At 44.0% G+C, this 23,270-nt stretch overlaps 1 protein-coding gene and 1 long non-coding RNA gene across 2 annotated transcripts in view; one reads left to right on the plus strand and one right to left on the minus strand.

The window, feature by feature from the left end:
• The window catches only part of LOC123990671, a 56,880-nt gene that overhangs the window by 24,082 nt on the left and 9,528 nt on the right, over positions 1-23,270 (plus strand). The gene's annotated exons all lie outside the window — the stretch shown is intronic.
• Positions 1-23,270, minus strand: part of LOC123990670 (5'-nucleotidase domain-containing protein 1-like) — a 90,897-nt gene that overhangs the window by 22,096 nt on the left and 45,531 nt on the right. Inside the window, exon 8 of the mRNA XM_046291409.1 lies at positions 856-953. Within this exon, the coding sequence (XP_046147365.1) occupies positions 856-953 (98 nt within the window). The remainder of the gene's footprint in view (positions 1-855; positions 954-23,270) is intronic.

A 23,270-nucleotide genomic window follows, 5' to 3' on the forward strand; every position in this document is an offset into this window, starting at 1 on the left:
TAGAATAAGATCTCTCCCAGTATCTCTGCTACATTATGGAATAAGATGTCCCAGTATCTCTGCTACATTATGGAATAAAATCTCTCCCAGTATCTCTGCTACATTATGGAATAAGATCTCTCCCAGTATCTCTGCTACATTATAGAATAAGATCTCTCCCAGTATCTCTGCTACATTATGGAATAAGATCTCTCCCAATATCTCTGCTATAGTATGGAATAGCAGCAGCCACTGACTGAGGCTATATCTGCCAACGTGGCGAGGGCTGGAGGAGGTATGAATATTTGAGTGACTGGGTCATTGTGTTACATACATACCGCATCCATTCCTGGCAGGCACGCAGTCCAGATGGGGGAGCCTACCAGAGTTTGTGCACACCTTTAGGAACTGACCGTGATTAAATATCAGGTGCCTGAGCAGGAAAACTATGATCACGTGTGGATAACAGATCAAATTAGAAATACTGACAGCTAATATGAACCTAGTTTAAACCCTAATATGTCTTCAAGTAGAGGTGGTGTGATGGTCACCACCTGTCTTGATGCTAGTTTATCTTACTAGTTTCAGAAGAGATTTGATTTGAGTTTGGGTTTTATCTTCTGGAAGACAACTCCACAAGTAGTGCTTTTCTCATCCTAAAAAAGGGAAATAATTTGCAGTAACCATCATCATGAGATTCCACTAGGCTATAAAGTCCACAGCCCTGTAATGCTCTTTATGATGTCGGCAGAGAGCTGATCTACAGTGTTTACTGTTGGTGGAGTGTACTGTACGTATGGTTCTGATGGTTTCCTGGGAGGTGGGATCCTGTATGGACAGGCAGACATACAGACAGGCAGGGAAGCAGGTACTCACCCAGGGTCCTGAAGGGCCTCTGTTGGGGCACCAGTGAGAAGAATCCAGGCTTCAAGGCGTTGGTGATGATGATGTCAAACAGCTCCTCCCAGTCCTTCCTGCAACAGCCAATGAGAAACAAACCCCTGATTATTAAAATACATCAGCAAATACGGTGAAATCAAAACCTGGCCGCTATCCAATTGGATTTGTGTTGCACACAAAAACTCTTACTTGAACTAAACATTGGCGATTTGATGAAAAACATTAACCATAAACAGTGTATTTATGAAAAGAGCATGAGGAAAATGTTAAGGAACATCTTAAGGATCTGCCCCCTTTTTTTGCGCCTAAAATGTCATAGCCAAATCTAACTGCCTTCAGCTCAGGACCTGAAGCAAGAATATGCATATTTTTTGGATCCCATTTGAAAGGAAACACTTGAGACGTTTGTGGAAATGTGAAATGCATGTAGGACAATATAACACATTAGATCTGGTAAAAGATACAAAGAAAAAAAGTGTTTTTTTTTGTACCATCATCTTTGCAATGCAAGAGAAAGGCAATCATGTATTATTCCAGCCCAGGCACAATTGAGATTTTGGCCACTAGATGGCAGCAGTGTATGTGCAATGTTTTAGACTGATCCAATGAACCATTGCATTTCTGTTCAAAATATTGTATCAAGACTGCCCAAATGTGGCTAATTGGTTAAAAAATAACTATTAATAAAATTCATAAACTGTGCACTCTCCTCAAACAATAGCATGGTATTATTTCACTGTTATAGCTACTGTAAATTGGACAGTGCAGTTAATCTAACTTCTCTAGGGTAGGGGGCAGCATTCAGAATTTTGGATGAAAAGCATGCCCAAATTAAGGAACAGACTGAGAAAAACAAACTCAGGCCAAAAAAGACATACACTCATGGTAATTATTAACACTGGCTTAGTGTTAGCATCACGCTCCACGCACTAGCAGACATTCAGACCAGGGTCGCATGCTGTCGCCAGGAGTTTACCTGGACCTCCTCTCTGCTGACCTGGCTAGAGCTGATGGGGATTACACTATGAGAGAGAGACCTCTCACTGAAGCCCTACGTGGTCAGGTACAGTACTTACCCCGAGTGGAGGCCCAGGATCATTCAGAGCACTGCCTTTTGATATAAAACTAACAATTCTAAAGCTAGGTCATATGCATGCAGGACCTCATCTGTCTCAGAGTCATACACCCTGGCAGCTTCATTAAATAGTACCCGCAAAACACCCGTCTCAATGTCAATAGTGAAGAGACGTGATGCTGGCCTTCTTGGCAGATTTGCGAAGAAATAGCCATACCTCCGACTGGCCAATAAAAATAAAATATGATGGGAAAAAGAACAGACACTGGACAGAGGAACTCTGCCTAGAAGGCCAGCATCCCGGAGTTGCCTCTTCACTGTTGACGTTGAGACTGGTGTTTTGTGGGTACTATTTAATGAAGCTGCCAGTTGAGGACTTGTGGGGTGTCTGTTTCTCAAACCAGACACTAATGTACTTGTCCTCATGCTCAGTTGTGCACTGGGGCCTCCCACTCCTCTTTCTATTCTGGTTAGAGACAGTTTGCACTGTTCTGTGAAGGGAGTAGTACACCGCGTTGTACGAGATCTTCAGTTTCTTGGCAATTTCTCGCATGGAATAGCCTTCATTTTTCAGAACAAGAATAGATTACTTTGTTTCTGGCCATTTTGAGCCTGTAATCGAACCCACAAATGCTGATGCTCCAGATACTCAACTAGTCTAAAGAAGGCCAGTTTTAACGCTTCCTTAATTAGGACAACAGTTTTCAGCTGTGTTAACACAATTGCAAAATGTTTTTCTAATGCTCAATTAGCCTTTTTCAATTATAAACTTAGATTAGCTAACACAACCTGCCATTGGAACACAGGAGTGATTGTTGCGGATAATGGGCCTATGTACATCTATGTAGATATCCCATTAAAAATCAGCCGTTTCCAGCTATAATAGTAATTTACAACATTAACAATGTCTACACTGTATTTCTGATCAATTTTATGGTATTTTAATGGACAGATACTGTGCTTTTCTTTCAAAAACAAGGACATTTCTAAGTGACCCCAAACTTTTGAACAGCAGTGTACATACATACATATACACACTTTCTTTAGAATATACAGTGGCTTGTGAAAGTATTCACCCCACTTGACAATTTTCCTGTTTTGTTGCCTTACAACCTGGAAATAAAATATATTTTTTTGGGGGGGGTTGTATCATTTGATTTACACAACATGCCTACCACTTTGAAGATGCAAAATATTTTTTATTGTGAAACAAACAAGAAATAAGACAAAAAAACTGAAAACTTGAGCGTGCATAACTATTCACCCCCCCAAAGTCAATACTTTGTAGAGCCACATTTTACAGCAATTACAGCTGCAAGTCTCTTGGGGTATGTCTCTATAAGCTTGCCACATCTCGCCACTGGGATTTTTGCCCTTTCGTCAAGGCACTACAGCTCCAGCTCCTTTAAGTTGGATGGGTTCCGCTGGTGTACAGCAATCTTTCAGTCATACCACATATTCTCAATTAGATTGAGGTCTGGGCATTGACTAGGCTATTCCAAGCCATTTAAATGCTTCCCTTTAAACCACTTGAATGTTGCTTTAGCAGTATGCTTAGGTTTATTGTCCTGCTGGAAGGTGATCCTCCGTCCCAGTCTCAAATCTCTGGAAGACAAACAGGTTTCCCTCAATAATATTTAGCGCCATCCATCATTCCTTCAATTCTGACCAGTTTCCCAGTCCCTGCTGATTAAAAACATCCCCACAACATGATGCTGCCACCACCATGCTTCACAGTGATGGTGTTCTTGGGGTGATGAGAGGTGTTGGGTTTGCGCCAGACATAGCGTTTTCCTTGATAGCCAAAAAGCTACATTTTAGTCTCATCTGACCAGAGTACATTGTTCCATATGTTTGGGGACTATCCCACATGACTTTTGGCAAACACTTTAAGCAATGGCTTTTTTCTGGCCGCTCTTCTGTGAAGCCCAGCTCTGTGGAGTGTACGGCTTAAAGTGGTCCTATGGACAGATACTCCAATCTCCGCTGTGGAGTTTTGCAGCTCATCTTTGGTCTCTTTGTTGCCTCTCTGATTAATGCCCTCCTTGCCTGGTCTGTGAGTTTTGGTGGGCGGCCCTCTCTTGTCAGGTTTGTTGTGGTGCCATTTCTTTCCATTTTTTAATAATGGATTTAATGGTGCTCCATGGAATGTTCAAAGTTTCTGATATTTCTTTTATAACCCAACCCTGATCTGTACTTCTCAACAACTCTGTCCCTGACCCGTTTGGAGAGCTCCTTGGTCTTCATGGAGCCACTTGCTTGGTGGTGCCCCTTGCTTAGTGGTGTTGCAGACTCTGGGGCCTTTCAGAACAGGTGTATATAGATTGCACACAGGTGAACTTTATTAAATAAATTATGTGACTTCTGAAGGTAATTGGTTGCACCAGATCTTATTTAGGGGCGTCATAGCAAAGAGGGTGAATACATATATCAAAGTTTATTTGTCACGTGCGCCGAATACAACAGGTTACAGTGAAATGCTTACTTACAGGCTCTAACCTGTAAGTAAGTGCAAAAAAGGTATTAGGTGAACAATAGGTAAGTAAAGAAATAAAACAGTAAAAAGACAGTGAGAAATAACAATAGCGAGGCTACATACAGCTGTGAGGCTATAAAAGTAACGAGGCTACATACAGACACCGGTTAGTCAGACTGATTGAGGTAGTATGTACATGTAGATATGATTAAAGTGATTATGCATATATGATGAACAGAGAGTAGCATTAGCATAAAAGAGGGGTTGGCGGGTGGCGGGACATAATGCAGATAGCCCGGTTAGCCAATGTGCGGGAGCACTGGTTGGTCGGCCCAATTGAGGAAGAATGTACATGAATGTATAGTTAAAGTGACTATGCATGTATGATAAACAGAGAGTAGCAGCAGCGTAAATGAGGGGTTGTACACACAATGCAAATAGTCCGGGAAGCCATTTAATTACCTGTTCAGGAGTCTTATGGCTTGGGGGTAAAAACTGTTGAGAAGCCTTTTTGTCCAAGACTTGGCACTCCGGTACCGCTGGCCATGTGGTATTAGAGAGAACAGTCTATGACTGGGGTGGCTGGGGTCTTTGGCAATTTTTAGGGCCTTCCTCTGACACCGCCTGGTGTAGAGGTCCTGGATGGCAGGCAGCTTAGCCCCAGTGATATACTGTATTGGGCCGTACGCACTACCCTCTGCAGCCACAACCGTGCTCTCGATGTTGCAGCTGTAGAACCTTTTGAGGATCTCAGGACCCATGCCCAATCTTTTTAGTTTCCCGTGGGGGAATAGGCTTTGTTGTGCCCTCTTCACGACTGTCTTGGTGTGTTTGGACCATTCTAGTTTGTTGTTGATGTTGTAACGGTTTTGACTTGAGGTTATTATTTATAGGGGTGCCAGGTAGGTTGTGCCTACCAGAGAAAACATTAGTTTCTCCTTTTAGTTTGGGTGGGAATGAGTCCCATCTGGTCCGTCAAGTCTACACCAATACAAAGGACGTATGTAAAAGTCAGGATGGAAATAAACTTTTCATAAACCCTTAAAACATTGAAAAGAAATTCAAAAACAATTATATTCTGTTGCGTGGGTTGTATTAGCAACAACAATGATTACACACATATATAATAATATCACAATGAGTTCTGGTTCCTCCAGAAATGTCCTGTACCTCGGGCCTAAAAAGAGTCCTGCCCGGTAAAGGAGTTCAGTGAACTCAAGTGACTTTTGTCTCGCGATGTTTGTCCGTTCGTTCCGTGTAGCGTAAACCCAGTATTAAACATACAATCAATATAACAATTACTTTACCACAGAACCTTAAAGCGGATCAACTCTTAATTAAGTCCTCAACTACCACTAACTACCCAAATCACAGTATACATCACATCCAAACAAATGAAATACCGTATACAAAAAGGTGGTAGTCAGTCGGTCAGTCAGACAATCCAATCCGCCAATAGATCTCCAGCGGAGAAAGGCCACGAAGAACGGAGAGGTGTAGTCCAGGGACGCAAAGAGTGGATCCGATCCTGGGTAAACTCTCTTAGGCTACAAAACACACGTTTAACGGCAACAAAACAAACGGAATAGAGAAGCTTCGGAACAGAGGGTTGAACACATCCTCATGCACGTCTCCATCACAACCCCCCTTTTGCGCAGCTGATACTGGCTATTTAATTGGGAATTAAAGGGAAAGTGCCCTATTGGAAGGAGCTGCACTGAGACGGTTCAGAAAAATTCAGGGCCGTCACACACCCCCTCCCCTGGAAAAAGCCGACCATTGCCCTGGAAGGCACATCTTGGTCGGGGAAACCGAGAAAGGTCTCCTCATCGCTTTCCTCTACAAAAAGATTCATTACTTTTTGCAGCTCACGCTCCTCAGCTGAGGAGTCACAGGCCTTAAGGTGCGAGACTTCTGGGTCTGGGAATCCGAGAAAAGTATCCTCACTATCCTCTTCAAAGATATCCAGGACCTTGCGGCGCTCAATCGCCTCCAATTCCTCAGCCGAGGGTAACAGGCCTTAAGGCGTGAGACATGGACGATGCGCATATCTTCACCTGTGTCCTCTTTCACCACTCGGTAGTTCAAAGGGCCCATCTGCTCCACAATCCTATATGGTCCTTGCCATTTAGGAGCGAGCTTGGCCGAGAAGAATTGTTCAGCTTTCGAGTAAGGATGAGAGCGAAGCCACACCCGATCACGAAGCTGGAACTGCATGTCTCGTCTGTTCTTATCATAATTTCTCTTCTGCTTGAGTCGAGCCTGGATCATGTTCTTTGAGACAAGAGCTCTCAAGTCATGGAGATGGCCTACCTGGTCATAGCAAGCAGCGTCTGGAGTAAGCTGCTGGGGCTGTAGCACCATATCCAAGGGTCCTCGGAGAGGACGACTTAGGTTCAGCTCTGCAGGTGTGACTCCAGTGGACTCTTGCACAGCAGAATTCAGGGCAAATCGAAACTCATGAAGGTGCTTGTCCCAGTGTTTGTGCTGGGTCCCTACATAGGAAGCAATCATTGTCTTCAAGGTTCGATTTACTCTCTCAGTGAGATTGGTCTGTGGGTGATAGGCCGTGGTCAACTTCTGCCTCAGGTTCCATCTTTGGCAGGTCTCCTCAAAGAGATCAGAGACAAATTGGGAACCTCGATCAGACAGGATGTAATCAGGCACTCCCCAGCGAGTCAGGATCTCTTTCGTAAGGATGTTAGAGACGGTCCTTGCTGTGGCCTGACGCAGGGAAAAGAGTTCCACCCACTTTGAATAATAATCAACAAAAACAAGCATGTACACATTCTGATTGGAGCTTCTAGGAAATGGACCCATCAAATCCACTCCTAACATTTCCCAAGGTCGGGTAACCACCGTTTGCTGCAACATGCCAGCAGGCTTTCTACCTTCTGGTTTGTACATTTGACAAACCTGACAGTTTCGGATGTGTGACTTCACATCCATGCTCAGATGTGGCCAGTAGAGTAATGCTTGCAACCGCTTGTAGGTTTTGAACCTGCCCAAATGACCAGCTAATGGGTCTTCATGGAAATGTTGAAGCAGTTGTAGGCGTAGAGTGTCCGGTATGTACATTTGGTAGAGTGTTCTGTGAGGTAGTTGTACGACTCGGTAGACTTTATCTTCAATGATGGTCAGCTTTGTGGTAGGATTGACCATCTTTTCTCCATCTTCCAGGATAGTCTGGTACAAAGCCTGTACTTCTGGATCATCCTGTTGAGCTTTCCATATGGCCTCATCAGAGATGGGAAAGTCCGTTTTGGGCGAGTCTCGACTGCTTGACAGGACAGTAGCACATGTAAGATGAGGGCCACCATTATCACAAGCAGGAGCTCTGGACAAGGCATCTGGAACAGTGTTGTATTTTCCTTTCCTGTATTCCACTGCAAAGGTGAACTCTTGCAACCGTAGAGCCCATCTTATGAGTCTGGTGCTTGGTTTGTTGGTCTTGAACACCCACACAAGGGAGGAATGGTCAGTGACCACAGTGAAGTGTCTACCCTCCAAGTAGTACCTCCACTTTTCCAAAGCCCAGACAACTGCAAGGCACTCTTGCTCGGTTGTGGAGTAGTTCCGTTCTGCTCCATTCAATGTCCGACTGGCGAACGCTAGCACTTCTTCAGTGCCAAGTCCAGTCTGTTGGACTAGGACAGCACCAAGTCCAACATCACTTGCATCAGTGTAAACAACAAAAGGGCAATCAAAGTTGGGATGACCTAAAATGGGAGGTGTGACGAGATGTCGTTTCAGGGTTTCAAAGGAGGTCTGGCACTCTGCCGTCCATTGGAATTTCGCTCCTTTTCGGTTCAACGCGTTGAGGGTTCTGCCACCTGGGAGAAGTTCGACACAAACCGATGGTACCATCCAGCCATACCAAGGAACCGTTGAAGGGCCTTGAGTGTGGTTGGCACAGGGAAGTCTTGTACAGCCTTTGTCTTTTCAGAATCCACATGAATGCCGTCGAAAGACACAATATGGCCAAGGAACTTCAGGGAGGTTTGGCAGAAGTTGCTCTTCTTCATATTCAAGGTCAGACCAGCTTCTCGTAGCTTGTCCAACACTGCTTGAAGATCTTGAAAGTGTCTTTCTCTGTTCTGAGAGTAGATAATTATATCGTCCAGGTAGACGAAACAGATCTTCCCTTTGAGCTCACCTAACGCAATCTCCATGAGTCTTTGGAAAGTGGCAGGGGCATTCTTTAATCCAAAGGGCATCACCTTAAAGGAAAACAAGCCCTCAGCACAGACAAAAGCAGTCTTGTCCTTGCTTTCCTGGTCCATCTCAACCTGCCAATAACCACTATTGAGGTCAAGGGTAGTGAACACAACAGCGCCAGACAACGACTCCAGGATCTCATGGATGGTGGGAAGAGGATAGGCATCAGTCTGGGAAACATTGTTGGTCTTCCTATAGTCCACACAAAATCTAAGACCACCAGTCTTTTTTGGGATGAGGACAACAGGAGCAGCCCAGGGAGAGGAGGAACGTTCTATTATATCTTGGGTTAACATATCATTTATGAGTCCCTTTTGGATGATTAGCTTTGCTGGGGACAAACGATATGGCTTTTGCTTGATCGGCATTTCCTGTGTAAGGAATATTTTGTGCTTCAGGAGCCTGGTGCGTCCCAGCTTTGAAGTACATACATCAGCATTATTCTGCAGCTGTTCCAACAGCCTTAACTCCTCTGGCTGTTCCAGCTGAGCTCTTCTCACAGCCTGTAAAAGGAGATCGTCAGAAGGATTATCGAGGGTTAGTGGTACCGGAGCAATGGCAGAGAAGACTGCCACATTTGAACCCCAATCATGTAACTTCATAGCTTCTGATTGGAAGAAATGCTTCTCGCTCGGATTGTATGGAAACCAGTAGCAATTGTGTGCGATATCAATCTGGACACCACTGAAGTACATGAAATCAATTCCCAACACGACAGGAAAAGCAAGGTTCCTGGTTTGTAGGATAACAGAAGGAATCATATAGGAGCGGTTACACAGGCGGAACTCTACCTCACTCCATCCAAGGGGTCGTCTAGCCTCACCATCAGCCAGATAGAGTGGACCTTCTGTCCACGGCTTCAAGTTGTATTGTGGACCGTTAACCTCCTTCCACAGTTTCTCATTGAGCAGTGTGTAGGATGACCCGGTATCCAAGATGGCTCTTCCTGTCCATGGGCCTATGGACAGGGGTAACACCAGTTGGTGCGGTATTAACTGAAAGGAAGGGGATGTCGATGGGGGGCGTAGGCAGTGACTCTTGGGGTTTCAGCTCTGGTTAAAGCACCCAGAGAAGGATGGTCATTGCTGCGAAGAGAGTTAGGTGTGTTGGCCTGTTGTGATTTGTGGTTTCTGGAAGGGTTTACTTGATACGGTCTTGGACATGTAGCTGAAGAATGTCCCTTTTGGCTACATCTCCAACAAAACATGAGAGGGGTCTTGGCTGGAGACTCTGGCTGTTGTTGAGGGTCTGTCTTGGGTAACTGTTTGGGTGTCTGTTTCTTTCTCTGGTCATATTGCTGTTGGCATTCTCTGTCCTTCTCAAACTGCTGTCCCAAGCGAACCAGTCCATCGACAGTGGTGACTCGTTCTCGGAGTTGACTGGCTAGTAGTGGGTTGATGTTCTTCAAGATCAATTTAATGACCTCTTCCTCCTCAATGCCAGGTTTCCACCTTCTGCACAGGGAGTGGTAACCGTATGCAAAGTCACGGATACTCTCTTTCTCTCCTTGTACTCGATTTCTGACTCTGTCTGCCAATTCATCTGCGTAGTCCTCAGATAGAAATGCAGAGGAAAACTTGGCCTCAAAGTCAGCCCAGGAGGTAGTGGTGAGACGTGCCACATCCCACCAGTCTCGAGCTGTCCCATGCAACACATTCCTCAATGTGGCAAGGAGTTCTTCGTCAGCCAGGGGATTGAGGGCAAGAAAGTCACGACATCTTTCTAGATACATTAGCGGATCAGGACTGTCATCTTTTTTCCCCAAAGGTGGGAAATTGCAATTTAATGGGCATCGCCCCCACATGACGTCTACTCAAATCACAATGAACAAACGAGCTAGGAGGGATTGAGGAAGTAGAGGGGGAGGGCGTTATCGGACAATGAAAATGAACACCAGGATGCATGGTGGATTGCATCCTGCAAGGGGTGGCTGCAGCATGGCCTGGTCTTGGCTGTTCAGAGGTGCCAGCTTGGCCCTCAGTGGTCTGAACTGAAGTGGACACCAGGGAAACTCTGTGTAAGGAGTTGTGCCTAATGGAGGCCATGTCCACAGACACGTCATCCAACATTTTAACACAATTAGAGAGCTCTGTCTGCAAGTGGTCTACAGTGTTAACCATGGGAGAAAAAACAGAATTAACGTCCTTGAGGACCTCAGTGTGGTGATGTTGCAGGCGCCATTGGAGAGTGGCAGTGAGTTGGTTTCGTTGGTAGTCAAACTGCCTGTCCATGGCACCAGTCATTTCCCGTCTTCCACTCTCACTGAGCTCTGTCAGCGTGTGGGTTAGAGTGCTCAGTGAGTTTCTGAATTCCATGGCACTCTGTTGTTGCTCTTCCCTCAGACATTTGAATTTATGGTGGATAAGAGTTTGGAGATGTTGTTGAGTCCGACGAATATCAAGGATGTCACCTTGAAGTTGTAAGACTACAACCTCTGGAGATAAACCAGACAATGGAGGAAGGTTGGGTGTCAGAGGGAGGACTAGCTCAGTACTTCCACACAGATCCATGTCAATAAGTGAGTAACTGGTTAGACCTCCTGTGGCCTGTGGCTCAGGCCGAGCATTCAGATTCCCAGGGCTCTGGCCCAAATCAACTCCATTATCTCCATTCACATTATGATTTGTATTGTCAGCTTGATGGTCAGAATGGCCCTGTGTATTCCCATTGACAGGTATGACATGGATGAGCACATTATCTTGGGGTGAATCCATTGTTTTAATTCCACACAAAATATTTGCTTTGGTTAGTTCTCAATGTTGAGCTGTCCCATCTGGGGTGCCATTTTTTATGTAACGGTTTTGACTTGAGGTTATTATTTATAGGGGTGCCAGGTAGGTTGTGCCTACCAGAGAAAACATTAGTTTCTCCTTTTAGTTTGGGTGGGAATGAGTCCCATCTGGTCCGTCAAGTCTACACCAATACAAAGGACGTATGTAAAAGTCAGGATGGAAATAAACTTTTCATAAACCCTTAAAACATTGAAAAGAACTTCAAAAACAATTATATTCTGTTGCGTGGGTTGTATTAGCAACAACAATGATTACACACATATATAATAATATCACAATGAGTTCTGGTTCCTCCAGAAATGTCCTGTACCTCGGGCCTAAAAAGAGTCCTGCCCGGTAAAGGAGTTCAGTGAACTCAAGTGACTTTTGTCTCGCGATGTTTGTCCGTTCGTTCCGTGTAGCGTAAACCCAGTATTAAACATACAATCAATATAACAATTACTTTACCACAGAACCTTAAAGCGGATCAACTCTTAATTAAGTCCTCAACTACCACTAACTACCCAAATCACAGTATACATCACATCCAAACAAATGAAATACCGTATACAAAAAGGTGGTAGTCAGTCGGTCAGTCAGACAATCCAATCCGCCAATAGATCTCCAGCGGAGAAAGGCCACGAAGAACGGAGAGGTGTAGTCCAGGGACGCAAAGAGTGGATCCGATCCTGGGTAAACTCTCTTAGGCTACAAAACACACGTTTAACGGCAACAAAACAAACGGAATAGAGAAGCTTCGGAACAGAGGGTTGAACACATCCTCATGCACGTCTCCATCACAACCCCCCTTTTGCGCAGCTGATACTGGCTATTTAATTGGGAATTAAAGGGAAAGTGCCCTATTGGAAGGAGCTGCACTGAGACGGTTCAGAAAAATTCAGGGCCGTCACAATGTGGACACCAAATAACTTGAAGCTCTCAACCTGCTCCCTTACACCCCCGTCGATGAGAATGGGGGTGTGCTCGGTCCTCCTTTTCCTGTAGTCCACAATCATCTCCTTAGTCTTGGTTACGTTGAGGGAATGGTTGTTATTCTGGCAACACCCGGCCAGGTCGCAGTTGTGAATGAGAACTTGTTCTCAACTAGCCTACCTGGTTAAATAAAGGTGAAAAAATAAAATAAAAAAGGTTTCTGACCTCCTCCCTATAGGCTGTCTCGTCATTGTGGGTGATCAGGCCTACCACTGCGTGTCGTTTGCAAACTTAATGATGGTGTTGGAGTCGTGCCTGGCCATGCAGTCGTGGGTGAACAGCGAGTACAGGAGGGGACTGAGCACGCACCCGAGGGGCCCCCGTGTTGAAGATCAGTGTGGCGGATGTGTTGCTACCTACCCTCACCACCTGGGGGGCGGCCCGTCAGTAAGTCCAGGATCCAGTTACAGAGGTTGGTGTTTAGTCCCAGGTTCCTAAGCTTAGTAATGAGCTTTGAGGGTACTATGGTGTTGAACGCTGAGCTGGAGTCAATGAATAGCATTCTCACATAGGTGTTCCTTTTGTCCCGGTAGGAAAGGGCAGTGTGGAGTGCAATAGAGATTGCATCATCTGTGGATCTGTTTGGGGGGTGGGTTGGAGTGGGTCTAGGGTTGGAGTGGGTCTAGGGTTTCTGGGAAAATGGTGTTGATGTGAGCCATTACCAGCCTTTCAAAGCACTTCATGGCTACGGACGTGAGTGGTCTGTAGTCATTTAGGCAGGTTGCCTTTGTGTTCTTGGTCTGCTTGAAACATGTTGGTATAACAGACTCAAATCAGGGACATGTTGAAAATGTCAGTGAAGATACTTGCCAGTTGGTCAGCACATGCCAGTTGGTCAGCACATGCCCGGAGCACACATCCTAGTAATTCACCTGGCCCCACATCCTGGTAATTGATTGACCTGTTTAAAGGTCTTACTCACGTCGGCTACGGAGAGCGTGATCACAGTCATCCGGAACAGCTGATGCTCTCATGGATGACTCAGTGTTGCTTGTCTCGAAGAGAGCATAGAAGTGATTTAGCTGGTCTGGTAGGCTCGTTCCACTGGGCAGCTCGCGGCTGTGCTTCCCTTTGTAGTCTGTAATAGTTTGCAAGCCCTGCCACATAAGATGAGCGTTGGAGCCGGTGTAGTATGATTCAATTTTAACCCTGTATTGACACTTTGCCTGTTTGATAGTCCGTCGCAGGGCATAGCAGGATTTCTTGTAATCTTCCGGGTTAGAGTCCCGCACCTTGAAAGCGGCAGCTCTACCCTTTAGCTCAGTGCGAATGTTGCCTGTAATCCATGGCTTCTGGTTGGGGTATGTACGTACAGTCACTATGGGGACGACATCCTTGATGCACTTATTTGCACGCACCACTTCTGTTTTTAAGATATATATTTTTAAACAAGTTATTTTTTTCCATTTCACTTCACCAATTTGGACTATTTTGCGTATGTCCATTACATGAAATCCAAATAAAAATACATTTAAATTACAGGTTGTAATGCAACAAAATAGGAAAAACACCAAGGGGAATTAATACTTTTGCAAGGCACTGTATTATTATTATTCCCGCAAACCCTACCACCCCTCCCCCAATTGGAGTAAACTAATGAACCATAACACTTAGGCTTCTACCTTCTGTTTATACATATTATACACATTTTAAAGACACAATCTATTTTACAATAGTTACAGTGGGGAGAACAAGTTTTTGATAACCTGCAAAATTGGCAGTGTTTCTTACTTACAAAGCATGTAGAGGTCTGTAATTTTTATCATAGGTACACTTCAACTGTGAGAGACGGAATCTAAAACAAAAATCCAGAAAATCACATTGTATGATTTTTAAGTAATTAATTAGCATTTTATTGCATGACATAAGTATTTGATCACCTACCAACCAGTAAGAATTCCAGCTCTCCCAGACCTGTTAGTTTTTCTTTAAGAATACTTTAGTATTGCCAGTATAACAGTATAACTTCCGTCCCTCTCCTCGCCCCTACCTGGGCTCGAACCAGGAACACATCGACAACAGCCACCCTCGAAGCAGCTATACCCATCGCTCCACAAAAGCCGCAGCCCTTGCAGAGCAAGGGGAACAACCACTCCAAGTCTCAGAGTGAGTGACGTTTGAAATGCTATTAGCGCACACCCCGCTAACTAGCTAGCCATTTCACATCAGTTACACCAGCCTAATCTCGGGAGTTGATAGGCTTAAAGTCATAAACAACTCAATGCTTGAAGCACAGCGACGAGCTACTGGCAAGACGCAGGAAAGTTCTGTTTCAATGAATGAATGCCTGCTGGTGCCTACCATCGCTCAGTCAGACTGCTCTATCAAATCATAGACTTAATTATAACACACAGAAATACGAGCCTTAGGTCATTAATATGGTCGAATCCGGAAACTATCATCTCGAAAACAAGACCGTATTTTATCTAACGGGTGGCATCCATAAGTCTAAATATTCCTGTTATATTGCACAACCTTCAATGTCATAATTATGTAAAATTATGACATTAGGCGGCCCAAACTGAAATATTTGTGTTATTATTTGTTCTGTCTTTTCAGGTGGATTAAACTTAAATTGCAACCAACTTTCTTAGTCTTGTTGAAAATTTAAAAAATAACGATATTTGAGATTATTTTGTTTTCAAATAACTGAAAGTGAGCAGTTGTCATCTGAATAAAGGGTAAAGGCCATTCTTGAACACGGGGTGAGACATTCTTACTAATTTACCAGTATAACTAGTATATTAGTATTGAACTTTTTTATGACTGATGCCTTTAGTGAGAGGTCTTAAGCTTTAATATTTATTCATTTCTGCCCTCCGAATTTATAGTTGTTATAGAAATAGGCCCTTTTAAATTTGCCTGGCTTACCATTAAATAATATTGAATATTTTTTGCTCATATAATTTAACAGTCCGATTGCCTTGAGATAGAAGTTGTTTTTCAGTCTCTCGGTCCCAGCTTTGATGCACCTGTACTGACCTCGCCTTCTGGATGATAGCGGGGTGAACAGGCAGTGGCTCGGGTGGTTGTTGTCCTTGATGATTTCTTTGGCTTTCCTGTGACATCTGGTTCTGTAGGTCTCCTGGAGGGATGTGTTGTGCAGACCGCACCACCCTCTGGAGAGCCTTGCAGTTGAGTGGGGTGCAATTGCTGTACCAGGCGGTGATACAGCCCGACAGGGTGTTCTCAATTGTGCATCTGTAAAAGTGTGTGAGGTTTTTAGGTGACAAGCAACGTTTATTCAGCCTCCTGAGGTTGAAGAGGCGCTGTTGCACCTTCTTCATCATGCTGTCTGTGTGGGAGGACCATTTCAGTTTGTCCGTGATGTGTATGCAGAGGAACTTAAAACTTCCCACCTTTTCCGCAACTGTCCCGTCAATGTGGATGGGAGGTGGGGGGGTTGGGTGCTACCTCTGCCGTTTCCTGAAGTCCACGATCATCTCCTTTGTTTTGTTGACGTTGAGTAAGAGGTTATAACCCTGACACCACACTATGCTGATGGACGTCTTGTTCTCAGGGCTCTCACCTCCTCCCTGTAGACCGTCTTGCCGTTGTTGGTAATCAAGCCTGCCACTATAGTGTCGTCTGCAAACTTGATGATTAACTTGGAAGCGTGTATGGCCACGCAGTCATGGGTGAACAGGGAGTACAGGAGAGGGCTGAGAACGCACCCTTGTGGGGCCCCAGTGCTGAGGATCAGCGGGGTGGAGATGTTGTTTCCTACCTTCCTCACCTGGGAGCGCCCCGTCAGAAATTCAAGGACTCAGTTGCACAGAGCGGGGTCGAAACTAGAGGTTGATTATGATTTTTCCGATACCGATTATTGGAGGACCAAAACAAGCCGATACCGATTAAATCCCCTGATTTGTATATATATGTAATAATGACAATTACAACAATACTGAATGAACACTTTTATTTGAACTTAATATAATACATCAACAGAATCAATTTAGTCTCAAATAAATAATGAAACATGTTCAATTTGGTTTACATAATGCAAAACCAAAGTGTTGGAGAAGTAAAAGAGCAATATTTGCCATGTAAGAAAGCTAACGTTTAAGTTCCTTGCTCAGAACATATGAATGCTGGTGGTTCCTTTTAACATGATTCTTCAATATTCCAAGGTAAGAAGATTTAGGTTGTAGTTATTATAGGAATTGTAGGACTATTTCTCTATAGCATTTGTATTTCATTTACCTTTCACTATTGGATGTTCTTATAGGCACTATAGTATTGCCAGCCTAATCTCGGGAGTTGATATGCTTGAAGTCATAAACAGCACAGCGACGAGCTGCTGGCAAATGCACGAAAGTGCTGTTTGAATGTTTCCTTCGAGCCTGCTGCTACCTACCACTGCTCAGTCAGACTGCTCTATCAAATATGAAATCTTAATAACACCCAGAAATACGAGCCTTAGATTGTTAATACGGTCAAATCCGGAAACTATCATTTAGAAAACAAAACGTTTATTCTTTCAGTGAAATACGGAACCATTCCATATTTTATCTAACGGGTGGCATCCCTAAGTCTAATTACTGCTGTTACATTGCACAACCTTCAACGTTATGTCATAATTATGTAAAATTCTGGCAAATTAATTACTCTTTGTTAGGAGAAATGGTCTTCACACAGTTCGCTACTAGCCAGGCAGACCAAACTGTTGCATATACCCAGACTCTACTTGCACAGGGTAGTCTAGTGGTTAGAGTGTTGGACTAGTAAACGAAAGGTTGCAAGTTCAAATCCCAGAGCTGACAAGGTACAAATCTGTCGTTCTGCCCCTGAACAGGCAGTTAACCCACTGTTCCTAGGCTGTCATTGAAAATAAGAATTTGTTCTTAACTGACTTGCCTAGTTAAATAAAGGTTAAATAAAATGTAAAAAAAGAGAAGTGACACAATTTCCCTAGTTAAAAGAAATTCAGGTCCCGAGCTTAATGATGAGTTTGGAGGGTACTATGGTGTTAAATGCTGAGCTCTAGTTAATAAACAGAATTCTCACATAGGTATTCCTCTTGTCCAGATGGGTTAGGGCAGTGTGCAGTGTGATTGCGTCGTCAGTGGACCTATTGGGGCGGTAAGGAAAATGGAGTGGGTATAGGGTGTCAGGTAGGGTGGAGGTGATTGACTAGCCTCTCAAAGCACTTCATGATGACAGAAGTGAGTACAACAGGGCAGTAGTCATTTAGTTCAGTTACCTTAGCTTTCTTGGGAACAGGAACAATGGTGGCCATCTTGAAGCATGTTGGGACAGCAGGCTGGGATAGGGATTGATTGAATATGTCAGTAAACACACCAGCCAGCTGGTCTGTGCATGCTCTGAAGACGCGGCTATTAATGCCGTCTGGGCAGGCAGCCCTGCGAGAGTTAACACGTTTGAATGTTTTACTCATTTTGGCCACGGACAAGGAGAGCCCACAGGCTTTGGTAGCGGGCAGTGTTAGTGGCCCTGTATTATCCTCAAAGTGAGCAAAGAAGTTGTTTAAATTGTCTGGGAGCAGGACGTTGATGTCCACGACGGGGCTGGTTTTCTTTTTGTAATCCGTGATTGACTGTAGACCCTGCCACATACGTCTCATGTTTGAGCAGTTGAATTGGTTCGCTCTTTCAGTTTTGCTTGAATGCTGCCATCAATCCACAGTTTCTGGTTAGGAAAGGTTTTAATAGTCACAGTGGGTACTACATCTCCGATGCACTTGCTAATAAACTCGCTCACCGAGTCAGCGTATACATCAATGTTATCGTCTGAGGCTATCCAGAACATATCCCAGTCCACGTGATCGAAGCAATCTTGAAGCGTGGTCAGCCCAGAGTTGGATAGACCTGAGAACTGGCATTTCCTGTTTTAGTTTCTGTCTATAAGCTGGGAGCAACACAATGGAGTCATGGTCAGATTGGGGGGGGGGGCTTTGTATGCATCGCAGAAGTTAGAATAACAATGATCCAGAATGCTACCAGCTCGTGTCATGCATTCGATATGCTGATGGTAGTCTTGTTCTCGGGTTAGCTTTGTTAAAATCCCCAGCTACAATAGATGCAGCCTCATGATGTATGGTTATATATGGCTGTGATTATAATTGAAGAGAATTCTCTTGGAAGATAATGCAGTCGGCATTTGATTGTAAGGTTTTCTAGGTCAGGTGAACAAAAGGACTTGAGTGCCTGTATGTTGTTGTGATTACACCATGAGTCGTTAATCATAAAGGCATACACCCCCAGCCCTTCTTACCAGAGAGATGTTTGTTTCTGTCGGCACGATGCATGACTAAACCGGGTGGCTGTACTGACTCTGACAACATATCGCGAGTGAACCATGTTTCCGTAAAACAGAGAATGTTACAATCTCTGATGTCTCTCTGGAAGGCAACTCGTGCACTAACTTCATCCACCTTGTTATCTAGAGATTGGACATTGGTGGGTAATATGCTCGGAAGTGGTGGATGGTGTGCTAGACTTCTGAGTCTGAGCAGTAGGTCGCTCCGTCTGCCTCTCCTGCGGTGACAGCGCTGTTTTGGGTCGGCCTCTGGGATAAGATCCCATGTCCAGGGTGGAGGTCCGAACAAAGAATCCACTTTGGGAAAGACGTATTCCTGGTTGTAATGTTGGTAAGTTGACATCACTTTATATCCAATAGTTCTTCCCTGCTGTATGTAATAACACAATATTTTCTGGGATAACAATGTAAGAAATAATACTTAAAAACAAATAACTGCATAGTTTCCAAAGGACCTGAAGCGAGGCGACCATCTCTGTCAGCGCCATTACTGCTCTTGACAGTTTAAAACTTTCTGAGATGTAACCATTATTTACTATTTTACACCTAGGGTTACTATACATAACTTGAACCCATTTTATAAGAGATTCTCCAAAATGGAAATATTCTAGACATTTATATGTAAACTCCAGTTGTACTTTATCAAAAGCCTTTTCAAAGTCAGCCATGAAAACCAGGCCTGATTTCCACGATTCATAGTATTCTATTGTTTCCAGTACTTGTCTTATATTAATCGCCAATGTATCGTCCATGTAAAAAACCTGTCTGATTAGGATGAATAATATCTGACAATACCTTTTCAATTCTATGCGCCAAGCATTTAGCTAGAAATTTGCATCACAACACTGAAGTGTAAGAGGCCTCCAGTTCTTTTTTTTTAAATGGACTGGATCTTTATACATACACCACAGTAATAATGAAATCAGACCTTCTTGTTATGTGTCCGATAATCTACTGTTTATAAAGGAGTGTTTAAAACATGCTAATAATGGTCCTCTGAGTATATAAAAAAAATTGGTACACTTTCACTGGTATGACATAATGCCCTGGAATTTTCCTAGACTTAAAGGCTTTAATTGCATCAAGAAGTTCCTCCTCTGTTAGTTGGTCTTCACATGAGTCTTTCTGTAGATGTAAACGTTTCATTATTAATAGGACAAAAATCCATACAATTAGCTTCAGTTAGTGGAGATGGAGGAGACTGAAATTAGAACTTTACTTCCTCTTTCAAAATATTGTCCGGTGAATCATGCGTGACTCCATCAGTTTCAATAAAAATGTTTTGGTAGCGTTGAAGACTAAAAAATAATTTTCCACAATGTAGAAGAATATAGTAAAAATAAAGAAAAACCCTTGAATGAGTAGGTGTGTCTAAACTTTTGACATGTACTGTACACAAGTTTTAGAACACCTAATCATTCAAAGGTTCTTTATGTTTTACTATTTTCTACATTGAAGAATAATAGTAAAGACATTAAAACTATGTAATAACGCATATGGGATCATGTAGTAACCACAAAAAGTGTTAAATCAAAATATATTTCATATTTGAGATTCTACAAACAGCCACCATTTGCCTCGATGACAGCTTTGCACACTCTTGGCATTCTCTCAACCAGCTTAATGAGGTAGTCACCTGGAATGCATTTCAATTAACAGGTGTGCCTTCGAAGTTAATTTGTGGAATTTCTTTCCTCTTTAATGCATTTGAGCCAATCAGTTGTGTTGTGACAATGTAGGGGGGTATACAGAAGATGGTCTTTTACCAAATAGGGCTAAGTCCATATTATGGCAAGAACAGCTCAAATAAGCAAAGAGAAATGACAACCCATCATTACTTTAAGACATGTAGGTCAGTCAATAAGGAACATTTCAAAAACCTTGAAAGTTTAAGTGCAGTCGCAAAAACCATCAAGTGCTGTGAAGAAACTGGCTCTCATGAGGACTACCACAGGAATATAAGACCCAGAGTTACCTCTGCTACAGATACCTCGGCAAGACGGAGCTGCTCTTCCTCCCGGGGAAGGACTGCCCGTTCCATGATCTCGCCATCACGGTTGACAACTCCATTGTGTCCTCCTCCCAGAGCGCTAAGAACCTTGGCGTGATCCTGGACAACACCCTGTCGTTCTCAACTAACATCAAGGCGGTGGCCCGTTCCTGTAGGTTCATGCTCTACAACATCCGCAGAGTACGACCCTGCCTCACACAGGAAGCGGCGCAGGTCCTAATCCAGGCACTTGTCATCTCCCGTCTGGATTACTGCAACTCGCTGTTGGCTGGGCTCCCTGCCTGTGCCATTAAACCCCTACAACTCATCCAGAACGCCGCAGCCCGTCTGGTGTTCAACCTTCCCAAGTTCTCTCACGTCACCCCGCTCCTCCGCTCTCTCCACTGGCTTCCAGTTGAAGCTCTCGCATCCGCTACAAGACCATGGTGCTTGCGTACGGAGCTGTGAGGGGAACGGCACCTCAGTACCTCCAGGCTCTGATCAGGCCCTACACCCAAACAAGGGCACTGCGTTCATCCACCTCTGGCCTGCTCGCCTCCCTACCACTGAGGAAGTACAGTTCCCGCTCAGCCCAGTCAAAACTGTTCGCTGCTCTGGCCCCCCAATGGTGGAACAAACTCCCTCACGACGCCAGGACAGCGGAGTCAATCACCACCTTCCGGAGACACCTGAAACCCCACCTCTTTAAGGAATACCTAGGATAGGATAAGTAATCCTTCTCACCCCCCCTTTAAGATTTAGATGCACTATTGTAAAGTGACTGTTCTACTGGATGTCATATGGTGAATGCACCAATTTGTAAGTCGCTCTGGATAAGAGCGTCTGCTAAATGACTTAAATGTAATGTAAATGTAAATGATAAGTTCATTAGAGTTACCAGCCTCAGAAATTGCCTCCCAAATAATGATGTGATCTGTGATTTATTTATGATTTCAAGGCACACTAAACCAGCATGGTTACCGCAGCATTCTGCAGCGATACACCATCCCATCTGGTTTTGGCTTAGTGGGGCTATCATTTGTTTTTCAACAGGAAAATAACCTAACACACCTACAGGCTATGTAAGGGCTATTTTACGAAGGAGAGTGATGGAGTGCTGCATCAAATGACCTGGCCTCCACAATCACCTGACCTCAACCAAATTGAGATGGTTCGGGATGAGTCGGGCGGGGAGTGAAGGAAAAGCAGCTGACAAGTGCTCAGCATATGTGGGAACTCCTTCAAGACTGTTGGAAAAGCATTCCAGGTGATGCTGGTTGAGAGAATGCCAAGTGTGTGCAAAGCTGTTATCAAGGCAAAGGGTGGCTATTTGAAGAATCTCAAATCTATTTTGATTCGATTAACACTTTTTTGGTTACTACATGTTTCCATGTGTGTTATTTCATAGTTTTGATGTCTTCACTATTATTCTACAATGTGGAAAATAGTAAAAATAAAGAAAAACCCTTGAATGAGTAGGTGTCCAAACTTTTGACTGGTACCGTGTACACACACACACTATGAAATATAGCTCTCTTTCACTGCTCCTTAATTTTGGAAGAAATTCATTTGTTCTACCATTGTCTGTCTCTTTGAGTCAACTACTCACCACATGTTATGCACTGCAGTGCTTTCAGTACTAGATTCATTCTCTGATCCTTTGATTGGGTGGACAGCATGTTAGTTAATGCCGCAAGAGCTCTGATAGGTTGGAGGACGTCCTCCGGAAGTTGTCATAATTACTATGTAAGTCTATGGAGGGGGGTAAGAACCATGAGCCTCCTAGGTTTTATATTGAAGTCAATGTACCCAGTGGATGAAACAAGCTAGCTGTCCTTTGGCTACACCACTGTGCTACCCTACAGTGCTGCTGGGGCTACTGTAGACCTTCATTGCAAAACAGTACGTTTTAATCATTTGGTAAAGTTAATATATTTAGCTTTATCTAAAAAGGATAACTTCAATGTTTCAATATTAAACATTTTCTGAAATTCACTGAGGAGGATGGTCCTCCCTATCTGCCTCTGAGGAGCCTCCACTGGTGAAAATCCACATTCTACAGACTTAGGAGCTAGTCAAATATATTCCTGACATAACATTATAGATACATCCAATTCTAGCCAGCAAAAAGTATTACAGGGAGGTCTAAAAATACCAGTCGGAGCAAACATATACTCACCGTCCAGTTTATTGGGTACACCCTTCTAGTACTGTGTCAGACCACCCTTTGCCTCCAGCCCCCCCCCCCAAAAAAACCAGTCAGAATTCTTCGGGGCATGGATTTTACAAGGTGTCGGAAACCTTTGTTGCTCAATTGGTATCAAGGGATCTAACGTGTGACAGGAAAACATTCCCCACACCAGTACACCACCGCCACTAGCCTGTACCATTGACACCAGGCAGGATGAGGCCATGGACTGTTAACACCAAATCCAGACACTGCCATCAGCATGATGCAACAGCATTTGTCGGGCAAGACAACGTTTTTCCGCTCCTCAATTGTCCAGTGTTGGTGATTGAGGACCCAATGGAGCGGCTTCTTCAATTTAGTGTATGGGGTGTTGTAACTAATCAACTGGCCGGTGAGTG

This window comes from Oncorhynchus gorbuscha, linkage group LG12 (assembly GCF_021184085.1).
Source record: "Oncorhynchus gorbuscha isolate QuinsamMale2020 ecotype Even-year linkage group LG12, OgorEven_v1.0, whole genome shotgun sequence".
In the NCBI taxonomy this organism is placed as follows: Eukaryota; Metazoa; Chordata; class Actinopteri; order Salmoniformes; family Salmonidae; genus Oncorhynchus; species Oncorhynchus gorbuscha.